This window comes from Rhamphochromis longiceps, linkage group LG4 (assembly GCF_057381845.1).
Source record: "Rhamphochromis longiceps isolate RC_006_pf linkage group LG4, R_longiceps_female_GT1.1, whole genome shotgun sequence".
In the NCBI taxonomy this organism is placed as follows: Eukaryota; Metazoa; Chordata; class Actinopteri; order Cichliformes; family Cichlidae; genus Rhamphochromis; species Rhamphochromis longiceps.
Window position 1 is genome coordinate 9,119,335 of NC_140560.1, and position 17,624 is coordinate 9,136,958.

Genomic DNA, 17,624 nt, shown 5'->3' on the forward strand with positions numbered 1-17,624 from the left:
CTTGTAACTGTGCTCTATGTCTGCAATGTTGCCTTCTGGTAGTTCAATCCCCTCAGTTCTGACTACCTTCCCTCTCTTTGTTACCATCCGACTACACTTCTCCAGTCCGAATGACATTCCGATATCATTGCTGTATATACTGGTGGTGTGGATCAGTGAATTGATGTCTTGTTCACTCTTGGCATACAGCTTGATGTCCATGTACAGGAGGTGGCTGACAACTGCTCCATTCCGTAGTCGGTATCCATAGCCAGTCTTGTCAATTATCTCACTGAGGGGGTTAAGGCCTATGCAGAACAGCAGTGGGGACAGAGCATCTCCTTGGTAGATCCCACACTCGATGGCAACTTGTGCTATGGGCTTGAAGTTGGCCTCTAGTGTTGTACGCCACATCCCCATTAAGTTCCTGATGAAGGCTCTTAGGGTCCTGTTGATCTTGTATAGTTCTAGGCATTCCAGGATCTATGTGTGGGGCATTGAGTCATAGGCCTTTTGTAATTAATCCAGGCAGTGCACAGGTTGGTCAGTCTGGTCTTGCAGTCTCGGCTGATTGTTCGGTCTACCAGTAGCTGGTATTTTGCCCCTCTGGTATTCTTGCCCATCCCTTTCTGTGCCCCACTCATATATTGAGCCATGTGCCTGTACATCTTAGCCACTATGATGCCTGACAGGAGCTTCCATGTGGTGCTGAGGCAGGTTATTGGTCGGTAGTTGGAGGGGACCGGTCTCTTCTGGGGGTCCTTGAGGATCAGGATTGTCCGGCCTTCGGTTAGCCATTCTGGGTGTCTCTTGTCAACTAGCAGCTGGTTCATTTGTGCTGCCAGACACTCGTGGAGTGCAGTCAGCTTCTTTAGCCAGTAGGCATGAACCATGTCATGGCCTGGTGCTGTCCAACTCTTTCTTGGATGTCTGCCACTGTGATGGTTACTGGACCCTGTTCAGGGAGGTTGCTGTGGTCTGCCCCCAGATCCACTAGCCACTGAGCATTGTCGTTATGGGTTGCATCCTTCTCCCATATGCTCTTCCAGTATTGATCCATCTCCAGCCTTGGTGGTGCTGTTCTCATATTGTTCCCCTGCCACTGAGAGTACACCTTGGCGGGTTCTGTGGAGAACAGCTGGTTTATTCTTCTGCCTTCGATTTCTCTGGTGTACCTCTTCAAATGGCTGGCCAAGGCTGTGAGTCATTGCTTGGCAGTTTCCAAGGCCTCAGGCATGGACAGCTTGCTGTACTTCTTAGGCACCCTCTTCATCGCACCTTTCTGCAGCTCCGATAGTTGGCTAACCTCCCTCTGTGCCAACTTGATCGTACAGTGGGGCAAAAAAGTATTTAGTCAGCCACCGATTGTGCAAGTTCCCCCACTTAAAATGATGACAGAGGTCAGTAATTTGCACCAGAGGTACACTTCAACTGTGAGAGACAGAATGTGAAAAAAAAATATCCATGAATCCACACGGTAAGATTTGTAAAGAATTTATTCGTAAATCAGGGTGGAAAATAAGTATTTGGTCAATAACAAAAATACAACTCAATACTTTGTAACATAACCTTTGTTGGCAATAACAGAGGTCAAACGTTTACTATAGGTCTTTACCAGGTTTGCACACACAGTAGCTGGTATTTTGGCCCATTCCTCCATGCAGATCTTCTCGAGAGCAGTGATGTTTTGGGGCTGTCGCCGAGCAACACGGACTTTCAACTCCCGCCACAGATTTTCTATGGGGTTGAGGTCTGGAGACTGGCTAGGCCACTCCAGGACTTTCAAATGCTTCTTATAGAGCCACTCCTTTGTTGCCCGGGCGGTGTGTTTTGGATCATTGTCATGTTGGAAGACCCAGCCTCGTTTCATCTTCAAAGTTCTCACTGATGGAAGGAGGTTTTGGCTCAAAATCTCACGATACATGGCCCCATTCATTCTGTCCTTAACACGGATCAGTCGTCCTGTCCCCTTGGCAGAAAAACAGCCCCATAGCATGATGTTTCCACCCCCATGCTTCACAGTAGGTATGGTGTTCTTGGGATGCAACTCAGTATTCTTCTTCCTCCAAACACGACGAGTTGAGTTTATACCAAAAAGTTCTACTTTGGTTTCATCTGACCACATGACATTCTCCCAATCCTCTGCTGTATCATCCATGTGCTCTCTGGCAAACTTCAGACAGGCCTGGACATGCACTGGCTTCAGCAGCGGAACACGTCTGGCACTGCGGGATTTGATTCCCTGCCGTTGTAGTGTGTTACTGATGGTGACCTTTGTTACTTTGGTCCCAGCTCTCTGCAGGTCATTCACCAGGTCCCCCCGTGTAGTTCTGGGATCTTTGCTCACCGTTCTCATGATCATTTTGACCCCACGGGATGAGATCTTGCGTGGAGCCCCAGATCGAGGGAGATTATCAGTGGTCTTGTATGTCTTCCATTTTCTGATGATTGCTCCCACAGTTGATTTTTTCACACCAAGCTGCTTGCCTATTATAGATTCACTCTTCCCAGTCTGGTGCAGGTCTACAATACTTTTCCTGGTGTCCTTCGAAAGCTCTTTGGTCTTGGCCATGGCGGAGTTTGGAGTCTGACTGTTTGAGGCTGTGGACAGGTGTCTTTTATACAGATGATGAGTTCAAACAGGTGCCATTCATACAGGTAACGAGTGGGGGACAGAAAAGCTTCTTACAGAAGACGTTACAGGTCTGTGAGAGCCAGAGATTTTCCTTGTTTGAGGTGACCAAATACTTATTTTCCACCCTAATTTATGAATAAATTCTTTACAAATCCTACCATGTGAATTCATGGATTTTTTTTTCACATTCTGTCTCTCACAGTTGAAGTGTACCTCTGGTGCAAATTACTGACCTCTGTCATCATTTTAAGTGGGGGAACTTGCACAATCGGTGGCTGACTAAATACTTTTTTGCCCCACTGTAGCCTCTAGCCTCCTTCTCCATGGCGGGTACTGTCCTTTGTGGCTGTTCAACTTGTGGCCAAGCATCTCACTGATCACTGCTGCCATATTGTAGATCATCTTGTTAGTCTCGGTAATGGTGGCTGTAGGTATCGTCCGTAGTGCTGCATTAGTGTAAAACAGAATAATCAGCAGATTAGAATAAAGTATAACATTTAGATATTTTCTAAATCACTAAATTAATACACTGACAATGTGGCACAGTGTTTGTTTCCTTCAGTGGTTCAATAAGGTAAAATTTAACAAGCTGCACATAAAAAATAAATAAATAAATACAAATAAAATGTATTCCCCAGCAGATAATCTATAACTATATAAGTTAAATGTAAAAACAAAATTCAAACTTATACAAATTTGATATGAGGTCAGTAAGTGCAGTGTTGGTGTCCTGATTTAGGATACCTGATATTCATGCTTATAGAAGAATAAAACAGTTGTAAAATTGTTTGATGCTATGAAGAAATAATGTTGCATCGAACAGCGTTTTCACACCTATTGTTCGTTTGGTCCGAATCAGCTGATGAGTTTGTAAACTTGAAGCTTCTTCCTGTGGTTTGATTTGTTTTCACACTGAGAAAAATTCAAGTCAACTTTAAGTGAACCAAAATACGTCACTATAAATCACGTGACAATGTCCAATCCGCTCATTGGCCGGATATATCTGGGGCGGGAGCAAAAAAAGTAAATACAGGAAGAAGATGCTGTGTGAAACCTGTGAGGTTATTACAGGAAACGGTCCGTTCTCTCTGTTTTACTTCATAAATTGATTTATTGTGAACGACACGAATGTTAACAGAGGGAGAATGTATGGTGTTATTTTTGTGCCACTATTCTGAGCGCACGTAAAAAAAATTGCAGGTGCAAGTGTTGCATTTTGAGGAGAAATTTATTTTGAGCGAAGAAAAGATAAATTTGAGTGAACAAAATTCATTGCTGCGTGCAAAAAATGTATTTCAGTGTTTGCTATTATCCATACACACACACACAATAGACCCTGTGCACGAGAAAATGCTAACTTCCTAGTTTGAGACCAGATGTGGGGTTGTACATTTCCGGTAGCTTTACTTTGCGGTCAATCGCTACTGTGAAGATATACTCCAAAATCATGTCCAAAACTCGAAAACGGAAAGATCGAGTTAAGTTACGAAGAGGAGAAGGTGGGAACACTCACCACTGTTGTGTCATAAAAAATCGAATGATCAATTTTGACATTTAAAGAGTTTAAAGAGATCGATCAGTTGTTTACATCACTCAACACAAGCAGAACTGCATTACTGCATGCAGAAGACACATCGTCCACATTCAGAAGCACATCTCTGTATAGTGACAGTTATTATGATTTAAACAGGCAAATGTTCAGCATTCAAACTACAGGTGAAGAATAGTCAAACCAGATGTTTCCCCCGTTATGTCGATATCAGCTAGTAAAGTACACACCCACACAGCATGGTAAATGGACTGATTCTTATATAGCGATTTTCTACTCTCCCGGAGTACTCAAAGCGCTCTATACAACACGCCACATTCACCCAGTCACACCCATTCTCACAAGCACTACCTCTATACTGAGTGCTTTCTAACTACACTCACACACATTCATACTCCGATGAATGCATCGGAGAGCAACTTGGGGTTAATATCTTGCCCAAGGATATTTGGCATGCAGACTGGAGGAGCCTGGGATCGAACCTCCAACCTGTAGGTGACCTGCTCTACCTCCTGAGCTACAGCCACCCCTATGTTAACAAACCGTGAAAAAAAGCCACACAAAAAATGAACGATTGTTGGTAACGGTTTCTATACATTAGTATTTACGAAGGGTATGTTGTGACTTACCTTCAAAATTACAGTGGTCCCTCGCTATAACGCGGTTCACCTTTCACCTCGCTGTATCGCGGATTTTTGGCACCGTCAAAAAATAAAACTGGCTACTTGATTTCACCTATCGCTGGTTATTTTTAGAACATAACACCCGCGATAAACAAGGGACCGCTGTTTACAGATACTGAGAAATATAACATTTGAATCCCTTTTCTCTTTTGCTCTGAGGCACGGGGGAAAAAATATCGACAAGTCGATGAACATCATTTACAGATATATTGGGTAAATACCCAAGACATCTATAGAAATGTAAATCGCCGCTTGATTCATTCATTTCCTTAACTTGTTTTGCACCGTAAACAGGGCGCGAATAGAACACCGGAAACAAAGCTCCCCACAGGAGTTTCCGCACCGGAAGTAGCATATGCTAACGTGCACATAGTCTTTAGCAGCCCCTGTCGCTCAGTTTTTGCACGTGTGCTTGCTCGCAATGTGTTGCTTGTGCTCTCAACATTTCTGTCTGTGCCGCTCAACTCTTTCTGTACACTGTTATATTTGTGCGCTACAAAACCAGCCAATCACAGACTTGGATGCAAAAAAAATCTGATTGGCTGTTTTGGTCTCTATGCAGCTCGAAATGACGAAATGCAATATCTCAGAATCCATTTCGTCCAAAACTCAAACGAGGCAGTGGCGGAGGAACACAGAGTGGCAGCGTTTGAAATATCACTCTTTCTGGGTCACAAAATAAACTTTTAAGATATTTTCATGTGAGAATGGTGCTGTGTAAACTTCATATATTTGCTTGATTTATCAAGACATCACATATTTGCATAAGTGCTCTAACGTTTTCGGAGATGCCTGTTACCCACCAGCTGACCGCATAGCTGGACTGGCCGTTGGGCATTTGCCCGGTGGGCTGATGGTGATTTTTAATTTTTGTTTGTTTGTTTGTCTTTGTAACGGTATAAACAATGAAAGGTGGTGGATTAGCCAGTTGGTCATGATCAACTCTGGGCTGGACCAATTACAATACATCCGTATTGAGGGGAAAAGGAACGCGATTCGTCCCGGACTTCAGCTACAATGAGAAAGACACAAAGCTGGAGTTATTCTGTCTTTGGTGCACAGCTGCTGCTTCTTCTCTCATTCTCTCCCCACTCTCTCCTGTTGCTACTTCAATCATGAAACTGATCAATGATCAGCTGATCGTCTCTTGTTTGTTTATCGCCCACTTTGCGCCAGAAAGAGGAAATCAGCGGATGTCACGCTAAACAACAGCAGCACGTTCAAGCTTGATAAGCTGTTGTTAGAATTTATTTAATATTACTTTCTAGTATCAGCTGATGTTTGCTGGAGCCACAGCTGTAAAAGCTGCTGGCCATGATATCGGTTTGGATATGTGGTGAGAGGGAAACATGAAGGTGATACAAATCATACATATATACCAACAAGACAGTGTACATCACTGTCACAACAGCGTTTGTTTTAGTTCAAAGGCTTTATGGTTTTTCCTATAATACCTGGTGGTGTAGTCAGTGATTTTTTTTGTCAGTTCAGCCTTATATATTATGTTTAACCCGAGTGACCACCAGGTCAGCTGGTGGGTAACAGGCATCTCCGAAAACGTTAGAGCACTTATGCAAATATGTGATGTCTTGATAAATCAAGCAAATATATGAAGTTTACACAGCACCATTCTCACATGAAAATATCTTAAAAGTTTATTTTGTGACCCAGAAAGAGTGATATTTCAAACGCTGCCACTCTGTGTTCCTCCGCCACTGCCTCGTTTGAGTTTTGGACGAAATGGATTCTGAGATATTGCATTTCGTCATTTCGAGCTGCATAGAGACCAAAACAGCCAATCAGATTTTTTTTGCATCCAAGTCTGTGATTGGCTGGTTTTGTAGCGCACAAATATAACGGTGTACAGAAAGAGTTGAGGGGCACGGGCAAGCAACACATTGCTAGCAAGTGCAAAAGCTGAGCGACAGGGGCTGCTATTGTGTGTGTGTGTGTGTGTGTGTATGGATAATAGCAAACACTGAAATACATTTTTTGCACGCAGCAATGAATTTTGTTCACTCAAATTTAGCTATTCTTCGCTCAAAATAAATTTCTCCTCAAAATGCAACACTTGCACCTGCAATTTATTTTTACATGCGCTCTGAATAGTGGCACAAAAATAACGCCATAAGAATGTTGCTGAGGCACACTGTTTATTACGATCACAGCCTGCTGTCTATAACAGCCTCACTATCTTTCTTGACTTGTTTGTGCGGGGATTCCTCCCACACGTGTGGGCACCACCATCAATACCAAGCTGGTATAAGACGTAGTTTTGTTTTGAATTGTGTCTTCTCTTTGTCATTGTTTCACAGAACATCATGCTGTGGCGATAGTCAAATTGGCCAGCAGATGTCACTGTGGAGATGGCTTTCACATTCTTTCAAAGCCCGACACGGATGTTCCGAGCGTTTCAGTGTTTCAGGAAGCGTCGCAAATGCAGATTGTGAGAGTTGAACAAAAAAACACAAGACAATCATTTTGGCTGAGATGAAAACTATAAACTTACTGAAACCTAAAACTTAGACAGCACACTAAGGCTCGGAAACACTGGCCCAGGGAGCCACTGGGGGGAAGGCAAGAGGAGACAGGGACTATGTAGACACAAAAGAGGGATAATCAGGGGAAGTGGAGACCGCTGGGAGAACAAGACAGGTGAGCAAAATCACAGGGGAAGTATTGGAGACAAGAGAGCATCTAAATAAAACAGACGCACACTCAAACAAATAGACTTAATACAAAAACAAAAGAAAAACAGAAACAAACTTGTTTTATTTATTGATTTGTTTGGCACTTAAAGCTACAACACTGTTTCTTTAGCATTAGATACACTGACCATTAGAGGTGGGAATCACCATACAGCCCACGATACGATATTATCACAATACTTAACGCACGATACGATATTATTGCAATTTTTTTTAAATATTTTGCAATATTCAGATTCTGTACATAAAGGTAAACTTTATCAATATTCATTTTTATCTAATAACAAAGTCTCACACTCAGTCTTTCTCTCATTTCAGTCAGTTTTATTGTTGACAAACTGAACGGTTTGTATTACAGTCTAGTCCAACTTAACTGAATGCAACCATCTGGTACAATTATAGCTATTCTGAACTATGCAATTTGTGAAAACTATGCAGCCCCTTCAGCAACAGAAGAATTTGAAAGTAAATTAAAACAAAATATAATTTTACATTAAATAAAAAAGTTTTAAACTTAATTAAAATAAAACGTCTTAAATTAAAATAAGTAAACTGTAATGTTTATTGCTGCCATAAAAAAAGTTAAACACATTTGGACAGTGTCAGGATTCTTGCTCAGAAAAAGGAGCTGATCAACATGCTCTGAAGTCCTTGTATCGATACATTATTAGCAAACAAAATATCACGATACTACACAGTATCGATTTTTCCCCCCACCCCTACTGACCATGAGATAATTTCCAAGAAAAAAAAGTTAAAATGTTAATTTTATTTACTCGTTACCTTGGGGTTTTTCTCTGTTAAATTTAAAGTTTACTCCTTTTGGATCACTTTTTTCTCACTAAAAAAACATGTCCTCCCAAGGAGTAGTCTGCGATTTAACACGCTTTGTATTTTTGTTTACTTATTTATTTGTAATTTTACTGTTTTATTTCTGTGTTCGTTAAAATAGAAATTTTAAAAAATGCCACCTGGACAGTCCTGTGACAAAACCATGACGTCAGCGTTGCCAGCGTGGAACGAAGGCACGTCGCACGTCAGGTCCAGGAAGTAAACTCTCCGGTTCAGTCTGCAGGAAACTAAAAGAAGTCGGAGCAGTAAATACGTGTCCAATTCAACATTTCAGCACGCAGCTCTCCAGACCGGACACTGCGGCGTGACATAGCTACAGATTTTCTGCATCCGTTTGTCCGGGGTGCACAGCCGGCCAGCCTGTCAGCTGAGTAGTGAAGGTAAGTGAAAGAGAGGAGAGAGAGCTCGGTCCGTGCTGTGTGTGACGGACCGAGCGGGGTGGGCGCGCTTGCTCGTGTGTGTCTGTGTCCTGCAAGCTCCGCGTGCCCGCGCGGACGCACTGCTCCTATGCGCTGTCCTCTCGCCGTCTTCTGGGTGGAACCTCTACCAAACCTGTATTTCTAAGGGGACCTATGGAGCAGCCCTCGCCATAATGTACACTAAGGTGGTATGGCAGCTGGTGACACTGCTTTGCTGTCAGGCCAGGAAGGGACAGCAGCCTGATGTGACATCTACGAAACTCCTCCCCCAACAGGACAGCAGCAGTGCGCCTGTCAGAGCATAGATTTGGAGCAGATGGTAAACTTTTTTCTATTTGAAGCTACACTATCTTCTAATACAGTAATAACACTGTAGCAGGCTAAAAGAGGCCATTGTATTATTATAAAATAAAACTGTTATACAAGTCAAAACTTAATTCAAACACAATGCAAAAGTGTGTACAGCAAATATGGATTTGATTTAGGGCTTTCTATGCTTCTATGTTTATTGATAATTAATCGTTTTTGTGATTATTTTTTCTTTTTAATTGAACACAATAATGTAATAATGCACAATATTCAAACATTATCTTGTTTTCGTATACTGTATGAAATCCCCTTTGTGGAGCATTTCCTCATAAACGCATGTGATTTCAGTAGCTGTGTTTACGTGGTACAATGCATCTGGCAGGGTCTCTCGTGAAAAATTGATTCGGGGTGAGTGGATGACGTGTGATTGTGCCTCTTTACCTTACTATCTTCACCTGTGGCCACTAGCCATGACCAAAAGAATGACATCATGGATAAAAGTGGTATAAATGAGCTTTCTCCAAAAGGGACTGTCTGGCTCTCTTCAGATAAGTGAAGAGAGATCAGAAAACCACCTGCTGCATCTTAACCACGGCTGAGGTAGTTTGGCCATCTGAATGTGATGCATCCTGGCTGACTGCTAAGTGAGGTGTTTCAGACGTGTCTGACTGGGAGGAGATGACTTAATAGATGGTATATTTCTCTTTGGTATTTAGGTCACAATTAGCAGTTTTATATATATACTGGTAATATATTTGAAAAATATGACATTAGTAACATATTAATGTTGGTGTTTGATGTGGGCACACCTCCATCTGTATCTCTGCAGTAATGTTTCAAACATTAGGCTCATAAAAGTGTGTTTTGTGCAGCAGCTGTGCAGAGTAAACACAGTGAAGTTCAGATAGTCCACACACATTTGAATGCTCTACTGTATTTTACCAATGAAATGTAAGCCTGTCAAGTACATAACCTCAGAGTTACAGTGAACAGCTGCCAAATATTCAGTAGCTGGATTAAACTCTCTGGTTAATCTGTCATGGAATAAAAGGGAATGGGCCTCACCTCGTCATTGATCTGTTTGTCAGTCAGTTGTGCAATGACTGACAATGTCCAATGAGAAACGGTGTATAAACGTGGCTGTAATTGCTAAACATTTAATGCAGTACTCTTTAAGAAAAACCTATTAAATGAAAGCTGAAAGTCTGTGCTTCAAACATATTTTCACTTTGCGAAAGTCTTTTTCTCAAATCTTAGTCCTCACTATACCCCTGTGGTTTTTATTGTGTTACAGAGACAAGATGAATTTGCATGTAATGATGTGTATACAGTACATTGGATTGTAACCCCCATATTATTCATTTATTATGTATGTACTCTATAACAATAGATATCTCTTATTTACAAGTGTTAGTGAAGTGGCTGCTGGTTTAATTAGAGAAGCTATCACAATGTGTTACTGTGAGCTATCGGGCAGCATTTTTCAGTGTTTCTTAATATTTAATAGAATTAAATAGTTCATCAAGAAGGTAATGACAAGATTAATTAAGAATCACAGTAGCTATTTGTTGCATTTGTAATCACTGTAATGCTGCACTTGTGGAATCTAAAGTATTTTATGTCTTCTGTCAGAGACATGAAAATGAAAATGAATCCCAGGAATACATGTGTAATTTCTGTCATTACAATCAGCTGTGAGATAGTATGTAAATAATATAAATGTGTTAGGATATTTTTGAACTTTATAAAAGCTTCCACTGTGGTTTACATTACACTACACTACTGGTAGTGCTATGACATGGCTGGAACAATCCCCATCCCAGTCTTTGCATGTTTCTTTTCAAACTTTTTAATTTGAACCCAATTTCTTTTAGTAGAATAGATCATTTATCCATTTCCCTATGGCATAAAGTAGTTCTTTATATTTTGCTTAGACGCAGCGATTTATTGAAGCGTGTAAACACAAAAGGACAGCATTTATTTGTTAACACACTGAGCAGGCAAACGCTCTTGTCCTTTGGTAATTTTCAGGAATCGTTTTCTTGGTTTCTTGATTCCAAAACTATACAAGTAATAGCTATAGAAGTGCCAGTCCATCTGTTTGACAACATTCATAACACCACTGGAACCTCCACCATGTTGTACAGTCTGCAGAAAATCAGTGTGCTTGAATGTACATGTGCACGTTCAGTGAATGAAATTTGTCACACAAGTGAAATTGAAACAGTAATGATGATTATAAAATGTCAGTGTTTTTAAATCTCTTCCAGCGAGCACTCGCATATTAAAGAATATGGTGGACTCCACGTTGGATCAAGTGGGAAAAAATCTGAGTGAAGCCATGAGGTTCCTGGGAGAGGAACAGAGGTAAGAGTTCATCACACTGCAGGTACAAAATAATATCAGCAAACTACCAAGCAATTATCTTGAGTTAGGGATTGTGACCTCACCAATGCAATGCATTATGGGACCGCAACATACAAGTCTGAGTTATTGGAATATAGAGAGGTAGATTCTTGTTTTGGGTTTGAAAGTTTAATTGTGGACATTGGAAACTCATCATAATGTTGAGCTGCTGGGCTGTAAAATGATAACTGCACTTACACAAACCTACTGCTGCACTAAAACGTGTTTGTATTGACATTTAATGCCATAATAAAAAGATATAAAACTACTTCATATCTGAATGACCTTTATTTTTAAGATACAGAGTACAGTCAACTGCAGGGCAGAATATTACAACACGGAAAGCGAAGTAACACTTTGCAAAATCTGTTTGTTTATTTAGAGAGCCGGAGGCAGCAACAGAGAGACAGCATTTCAGCAGAAGCTGCATCCCTGGACCCCTTCAGGGAGAGTAAGGCACACACACACACACGACAAAAACACATACACTCATATTCACACACAGGCAGTTCAGGTTGAAGATTGTTTTCTTGGCAGTTGTGATATACAGAAGTAAATTCTAATTGTCTTGTTAATGTGGGAGAAAGAACATGGAATCCTCTTTTTTCACAATACTGCGTTTGTTAAGAATTCACAGTGCTTCACTTGTTCCACATTTTATCGTGTTACCCTTATGAGATGTATGTATTAAAATGTAGTAATGTAAACCTCTATACATAATGACAATGTGAAAAAAAATTGCTTGAAATTGTTGCAAATTTCTTAAAAATAAAAAAACAACATAAATATTCACTGCCTTTGTCATTCGAGTCCACCTGTTATAAATTCAGTTAACTGGACATGATTTGGAAACGCTCACCCCTGTCAGTATAAGGTCCCATATCAGAGCACAAACTGAGCCATAAAGTCCAGTGTGTTGTGTGAGGACCTCTAAGACAGGATTGTATCAAAGCACAGATCTGGGAAAGGCTACAGAAAAGTTCTGCAGTATTAAAGGCCCTAATGAGCACAGTGGCCTCCATGATGAAGGAGTTTGGAGCCAGCAGGACTCTTCCTACAGCTGGACCTCTGACAGAGCTCCAGCATTGCTATGTAGAGAAATGAGAACCTTCCAGGAGGATAGCCATTTCTGTTGCCAGTCAGGTCTGTATGGTAGAGGGGGCAGATGGAACCCAAGCCTCAGTAAAATACACATGACAGCCTGACTGGAGGAAACCAGGCACTGCTCGACACTTTGCCAAAACCATCCCTGCAGTGAAGTATGGTGGTGGCAGCATCATGCTGTGGGGCAGCAGGAACGATGCAGGAATGTACAGAGACATCTTTTGTGTGCGGAAAACATGTAATCCATTTTAGAGAAAGGCTGTAGCATGGTTAAATGTGAAACAAATCAAGCACTGGGAATACTTTCCAGATGCACTCCATTTATCAGTGTTGAGTCTGTGTGGATCAGAGAAAAAAATACATTTAAACTTGTGCATCCTGATTTAAATTTTATTTTTTTTGAAGTCACTGAACTGATACCAGCAATACCAGTGAATCAGCACTGGAAACGAGAGACGGCAGAATATTTTCTGAATAGGCAAAGATAAGTCCTACTTCTCAACAAGTTTCAAAGTGAATATAAAGGGAGGGATAGAGAGAAGCTGACAGGGAACGCTTTGTTGTTGGACTTTTAGATTTTGCTCCACTCACTTCAGTACATTATAGTACATTTGATATGAACTGTGAGAACTGATCCTCATGTCTCCTGTGCAGTGGTCAGGATGTTGCCACTGTACTGCGCCTGGTTCATAACCTTATTCATGAAGAGGAGGATGAAGAGGATAAACCCAGTCAGAAGTAAGTCAGTTTTATTTACATACCGCCATTTCACAATAATAGTCCGCACAAGGCTAATCAGAAAAGGCTCATCAGAAAGTGCTGTGTTCAACAGGATGCAGAATGTGGGTGAACACGGTCAGATGGCATTGCTGGGTCACAGCCTGGCAGCCTACATCTCAATGATGGACAAAGAACAACTGCGAAAGCTGACCACTCGGATCCAGTCTGACACCACCCTGTGGCTCTGCAGGCTCTTCAGGTATGACCCTGCAGCTGTGTGTCTGTGGAAATCACCATCATGCACATGCCATATGACATCTTGTCTTAATTATTAAAAGATTTCTGAAAATGAGGTCTACAAACATGCTGACTTGGTGACTTCTTCAGACTGATAATAACAGGACCAATTCCTTTTCGCTACAGACTTCATGAAATATTTACAGAAGAATAAGAAGTATTGTTTGAATTGATATTGTTTCTACAAAGCAAGTTTTGATTTTGCAAGGCCTGACGAGGAAGGCACCAGGGGCACCTCTACATTATGTTTTGGAGGCCACCTTTCCAGCTCCCCTCTTCATGCAAATGAGCTTGCTATTTTTTAAAATAAAATCTTAAAAATATGCCAATATAGAACAGAGTCCTAATATACTGCCGTTATATTTAGCATCTAATTTTTAACAGTTCTTCACTCGTCTCCATCGAGTCAACCCTCCCTGCACTCCCTGCTTCACCTCTCTTGTGCACTGTCTATTGCTTCGGTTGGTTATCCACGGGTATTTAAACTCATCCAGCTTCACTCTTATACCTGTCTCCCTCTCATTCACACGCATATATTTGTCTTGTTTCTATTGACTTTATCTCTACCATTCCACGCTCTCTTATACATCTGCGAACACCGCAGAGACTCCGGCCTGACCTCAAGTGTTAACCTATCCATCACCAGTGAAAGCAAGAAGGGGCTCAGAACTGATTGTTGATGTAATCCCACTCGCATCTTGAACCCATCTGTAACACTAGACATCTCAGCACTGTGTTGCTGTCCTCATTTCATGTCCTGTACCGGCCTCATATATACGTCTCTGCCACTACTGACTTCCTCATGTACTGCCACAGTTGCTCTCTTGGCACCCTATCGTATGCTTTCTCTAGATCTACAACAGCACAGTGCAGCTCTTTATCGCCTTTTCTATATTTCTCAATGAACACTCTCAAAGTGTTCTCATCCTAACCTGGCTTTATCAAGTCTTTCTCATAGCGTCATAAATGGCCTGTATTTGTATAGCGCTTTACTTAGTCCCTAAGGAGCCCAAAGCACTTTACACTACATTCAGTCATCCACACATTCACACACTGGTGATGGCAAGCTACATTGTTGCCACAGCTGCCCTGGGGCGCATTGCTGAATCAAAACAACAGAAATATTTCTCATAATGAAATTTGCTTATTTGGACTATTACTTTAATCCTTTTGCACTGTCCAACCGTCCATGCTGCTCATCTGTTCCTCAGGTATGAGAATGGGTCTACCTGCTTTCATGAGGATGACAGGGATGGCCTTGTAAAAGTGTGCCGGCTCGTTATCAACGCTCGCTATGAAGAATATGCCACTGAGGGTTATGTGGTCCTAAACACCAGGCAGCCAGTCATCTATCAGAGTGCCTCCTGCAGGCCTGGTCTCGGACAGCATCTGTGCAGCCAGGTAGGATGGCTGGGACACACGAGCTTTAAAAAAGGCGTGTGTAAATACTTTATAGGAATACACCTAAAGTCACGGTAATGGCAGATCCAATCCTACACTACCAACTAATTTTAGAAGTAGAGCACTATTCCTTTAGTTTTGGGGTGATTAATCATACATTTTTTGTCAATGTATGTAACAATGTGTTTACCTAGCATGATTGCTTCGAGGGGAAAGGCACCAGAGATGACACTGCTTTTATCCTTTGATTCCACTTTTTTTTTTTAATCAAACCTGAAATAATAATATTGTAACTTATACACTTCAGACTTTTTCCTTCATTTTTCCTTTGTTTTTTTTTGTTTTTTTTTGGGGGGGGGGGGGGGGGTGGAAGGACAGTATTACCATTATATAGGATCTCTTGTACTTCATCCAGTTGAATACACAATAGATAGTGATTTTCATGCCAGTGTTTGTATCATTAGCTTGGCCTGCCTCTCTCCAGTTTGTGCACAGTGCCATGCAACACCCTCTTTGGATCCCAACACCAAATGGTAGGAGAACACAGATTAGAAAAACACATACACCTATCTGTCAGGTAGTTTAGATAAAAACTATTTTGGCTTGGATCCTTTTTGTCATCGTCAGGATGTTGCCCTGTTGGAAAAACTCATCAAAGAGGACATAAATGCAGGGAAGCTTCCTTTGTTGCTGATTGCCAATGCAGGTAAATGACAGTCACAGTTTATACATTGCACTTTATATATGTCTGTGCTTAAAGAGTTAAAGATGATACATTTGATGGTAAAACAGCAATTCAGAATGCAGAGAATACTCTGCATTTTGAATATGAACTTCAGTGACTTAATTACATGTTTTTGGTATATTTCCATTCATCCAACCATCCATTCTCTTCCACTTATCCATTATTTTAATTTTTCAGGTACCCCTGGAGCAGGGCACACAGACAAGTTAGGTCGACTGAAGGAACTGTGTGATCAGTACAACATGTGGCTTCATGTAGAGGGGTGGGTAGCTCCTGTCAACCTCTAAAATAGATGGATTGCAAAAACAAAACAATTTCAAATGGATGTTTAGACTGATTTTATATTCATGCAAAGTACATTTTCGATGACCCAGCTTCTGTGATATTATGGTGGCTCGAAAATGATACTTGGTTGCTGCCAAGCAGCTGAAAAAAAGAAGCCAATTTGTTTGGATCAATCCGAACACTATCTGTCAGGTTATGTGGGTTATTGTTGAGGCAGCAGTCTAAGCAGATATGCTCAGACCTGACTCTGGGCATAGACTACCATGACCTGGATGACTGTGAACCTTCACGGACATGTGTGAAACATTTGACATCAGTGAGCCGTCCCAGTCATACGTTCAAATCACCCCAACTGCTCCTTGCTCTCCACACTCTAAGCCCCTTCTCAATGGACGAGCTCTTTATCACTAGCCCTTTCTCCAAGGAAGAGCTCAACTACATTTCTGAGAAAACTAATTTCCACTTCTTGTATTTGCAATATCATCATTTCAGTCAATACCCAGAGCTCAAGGACATATCAAAGGGAAGAGAGTCGCTCAATCAGTGAATTGTCATCTTTACTTTCACATTCAGCTCACTCTTCACCATAGTCAATCAGTACAATTCTGCTATCTGTCTCTCACTCAACTCCCTCCTTACTCTTGAATAAAGCCCCAGAAACCTAGACAGGGTACTCCATCCTTTTCCAGCTGAGAACCATGGCCTAAGACTTGGAGGTTCTCCAGTCTTTGCCTAGTGAGGCTAACATAACCACGTCATCTGCAAAAAATAGACAGGTAAGTAGAGCAACACTTCCCCCTGATGGTTTGCCAGAATTGCTTTGAGGCAGACTGAAAGCCTATATTCGTGGCCTAACCAAACCAAACCACCCCTGCCTGCTGCCTCTCACCAAAGACAACTTCAAAAGAACAAAATTGAGCTCTTCTTCAGGAGACCGGTTCCAGAAATCTAGCTGTGTATTGACGTGATCCCAATTATGTCTAACTCTCTTGTCTTCATCCATTTTCTTACCTGTACAATTATAGCAAAAGCTTGGTTTGCACTGCTCTTTGCCACTAATTCTTGAAGAAAAAGTGGAGTTGTTTTTTTTTTAAATTTACATCGCTGCTGTAATGTTAGCTGATTATGTGTTTTCTTTTTCAGGGTTAATCTGGCAACCCTAGCACTGGGTCAGGTCACCTCTTCTATCATGGTAAACTTATATTAAAATCTATCCAATATGGGGTTATACTACAACTGTAAAAAAAGAAAGCACACTCCATTGAAATTCAAAGGTTTTACATATCAGGACTTAATAAAAAAAATTTTTTTACCGGATTCCCGTTCTTGTGTCCTATGGTAAATGCCAGTTAGGATCCATGTTGCCAGGCAGTGAGCACAGGGCAAACTAGAGGATATTGGGCACTTTACTGTTACCAGTACTACCTTCTATGACAATCTTTTGGCAATTGGAGGTGTTGGACTACCTGTGGGACCTCCATAGGATCCAGATACCATCTCATGCTGCCAGTAGTGACACTGACCCCAGTCAA

The 17,624-nt window shown here is 41.4% G+C and overlaps 1 protein-coding gene across 1 annotated transcript in view; it reads left to right on the forward strand.

Annotated features, from left to right (window-relative positions):
* The first annotated feature begins 8,579 nt into the window (after nt 1-8,579).
* pdxdc1 (pyridoxal-dependent decarboxylase domain containing 1) overlaps nt 8,580-17,624 on the forward strand; it is a 34,150-nt gene continuing 25,105 nt past the window's right edge. Inside the window, exons 1-10 of the mRNA XM_085403118.1 lie at nt 8,580-8,786; nt 11,405-11,501; nt 11,923-11,991; nt 13,299-13,382; nt 13,477-13,623; nt 14,873-15,062; nt 15,527-15,595; nt 15,690-15,768; nt 15,985-16,069; nt 17,236-17,284. Coding sequence (XP_085259244.1) covers nt 11,428-11,501; nt 11,923-11,991; nt 13,299-13,382; nt 13,477-13,623; nt 14,873-15,062; nt 15,527-15,595; nt 15,690-15,768; nt 15,985-16,069; nt 17,236-17,284 — 846 coding nt within the window. The 5' untranslated portion in view covers nt 8,580-8,786; nt 11,405-11,427. The remainder of the gene's footprint in view (nt 8,787-11,404; nt 11,502-11,922; nt 11,992-13,298; nt 13,383-13,476; nt 13,624-14,872; nt 15,063-15,526; nt 15,596-15,689; nt 15,769-15,984; nt 16,070-17,235; nt 17,285-17,624) is intronic.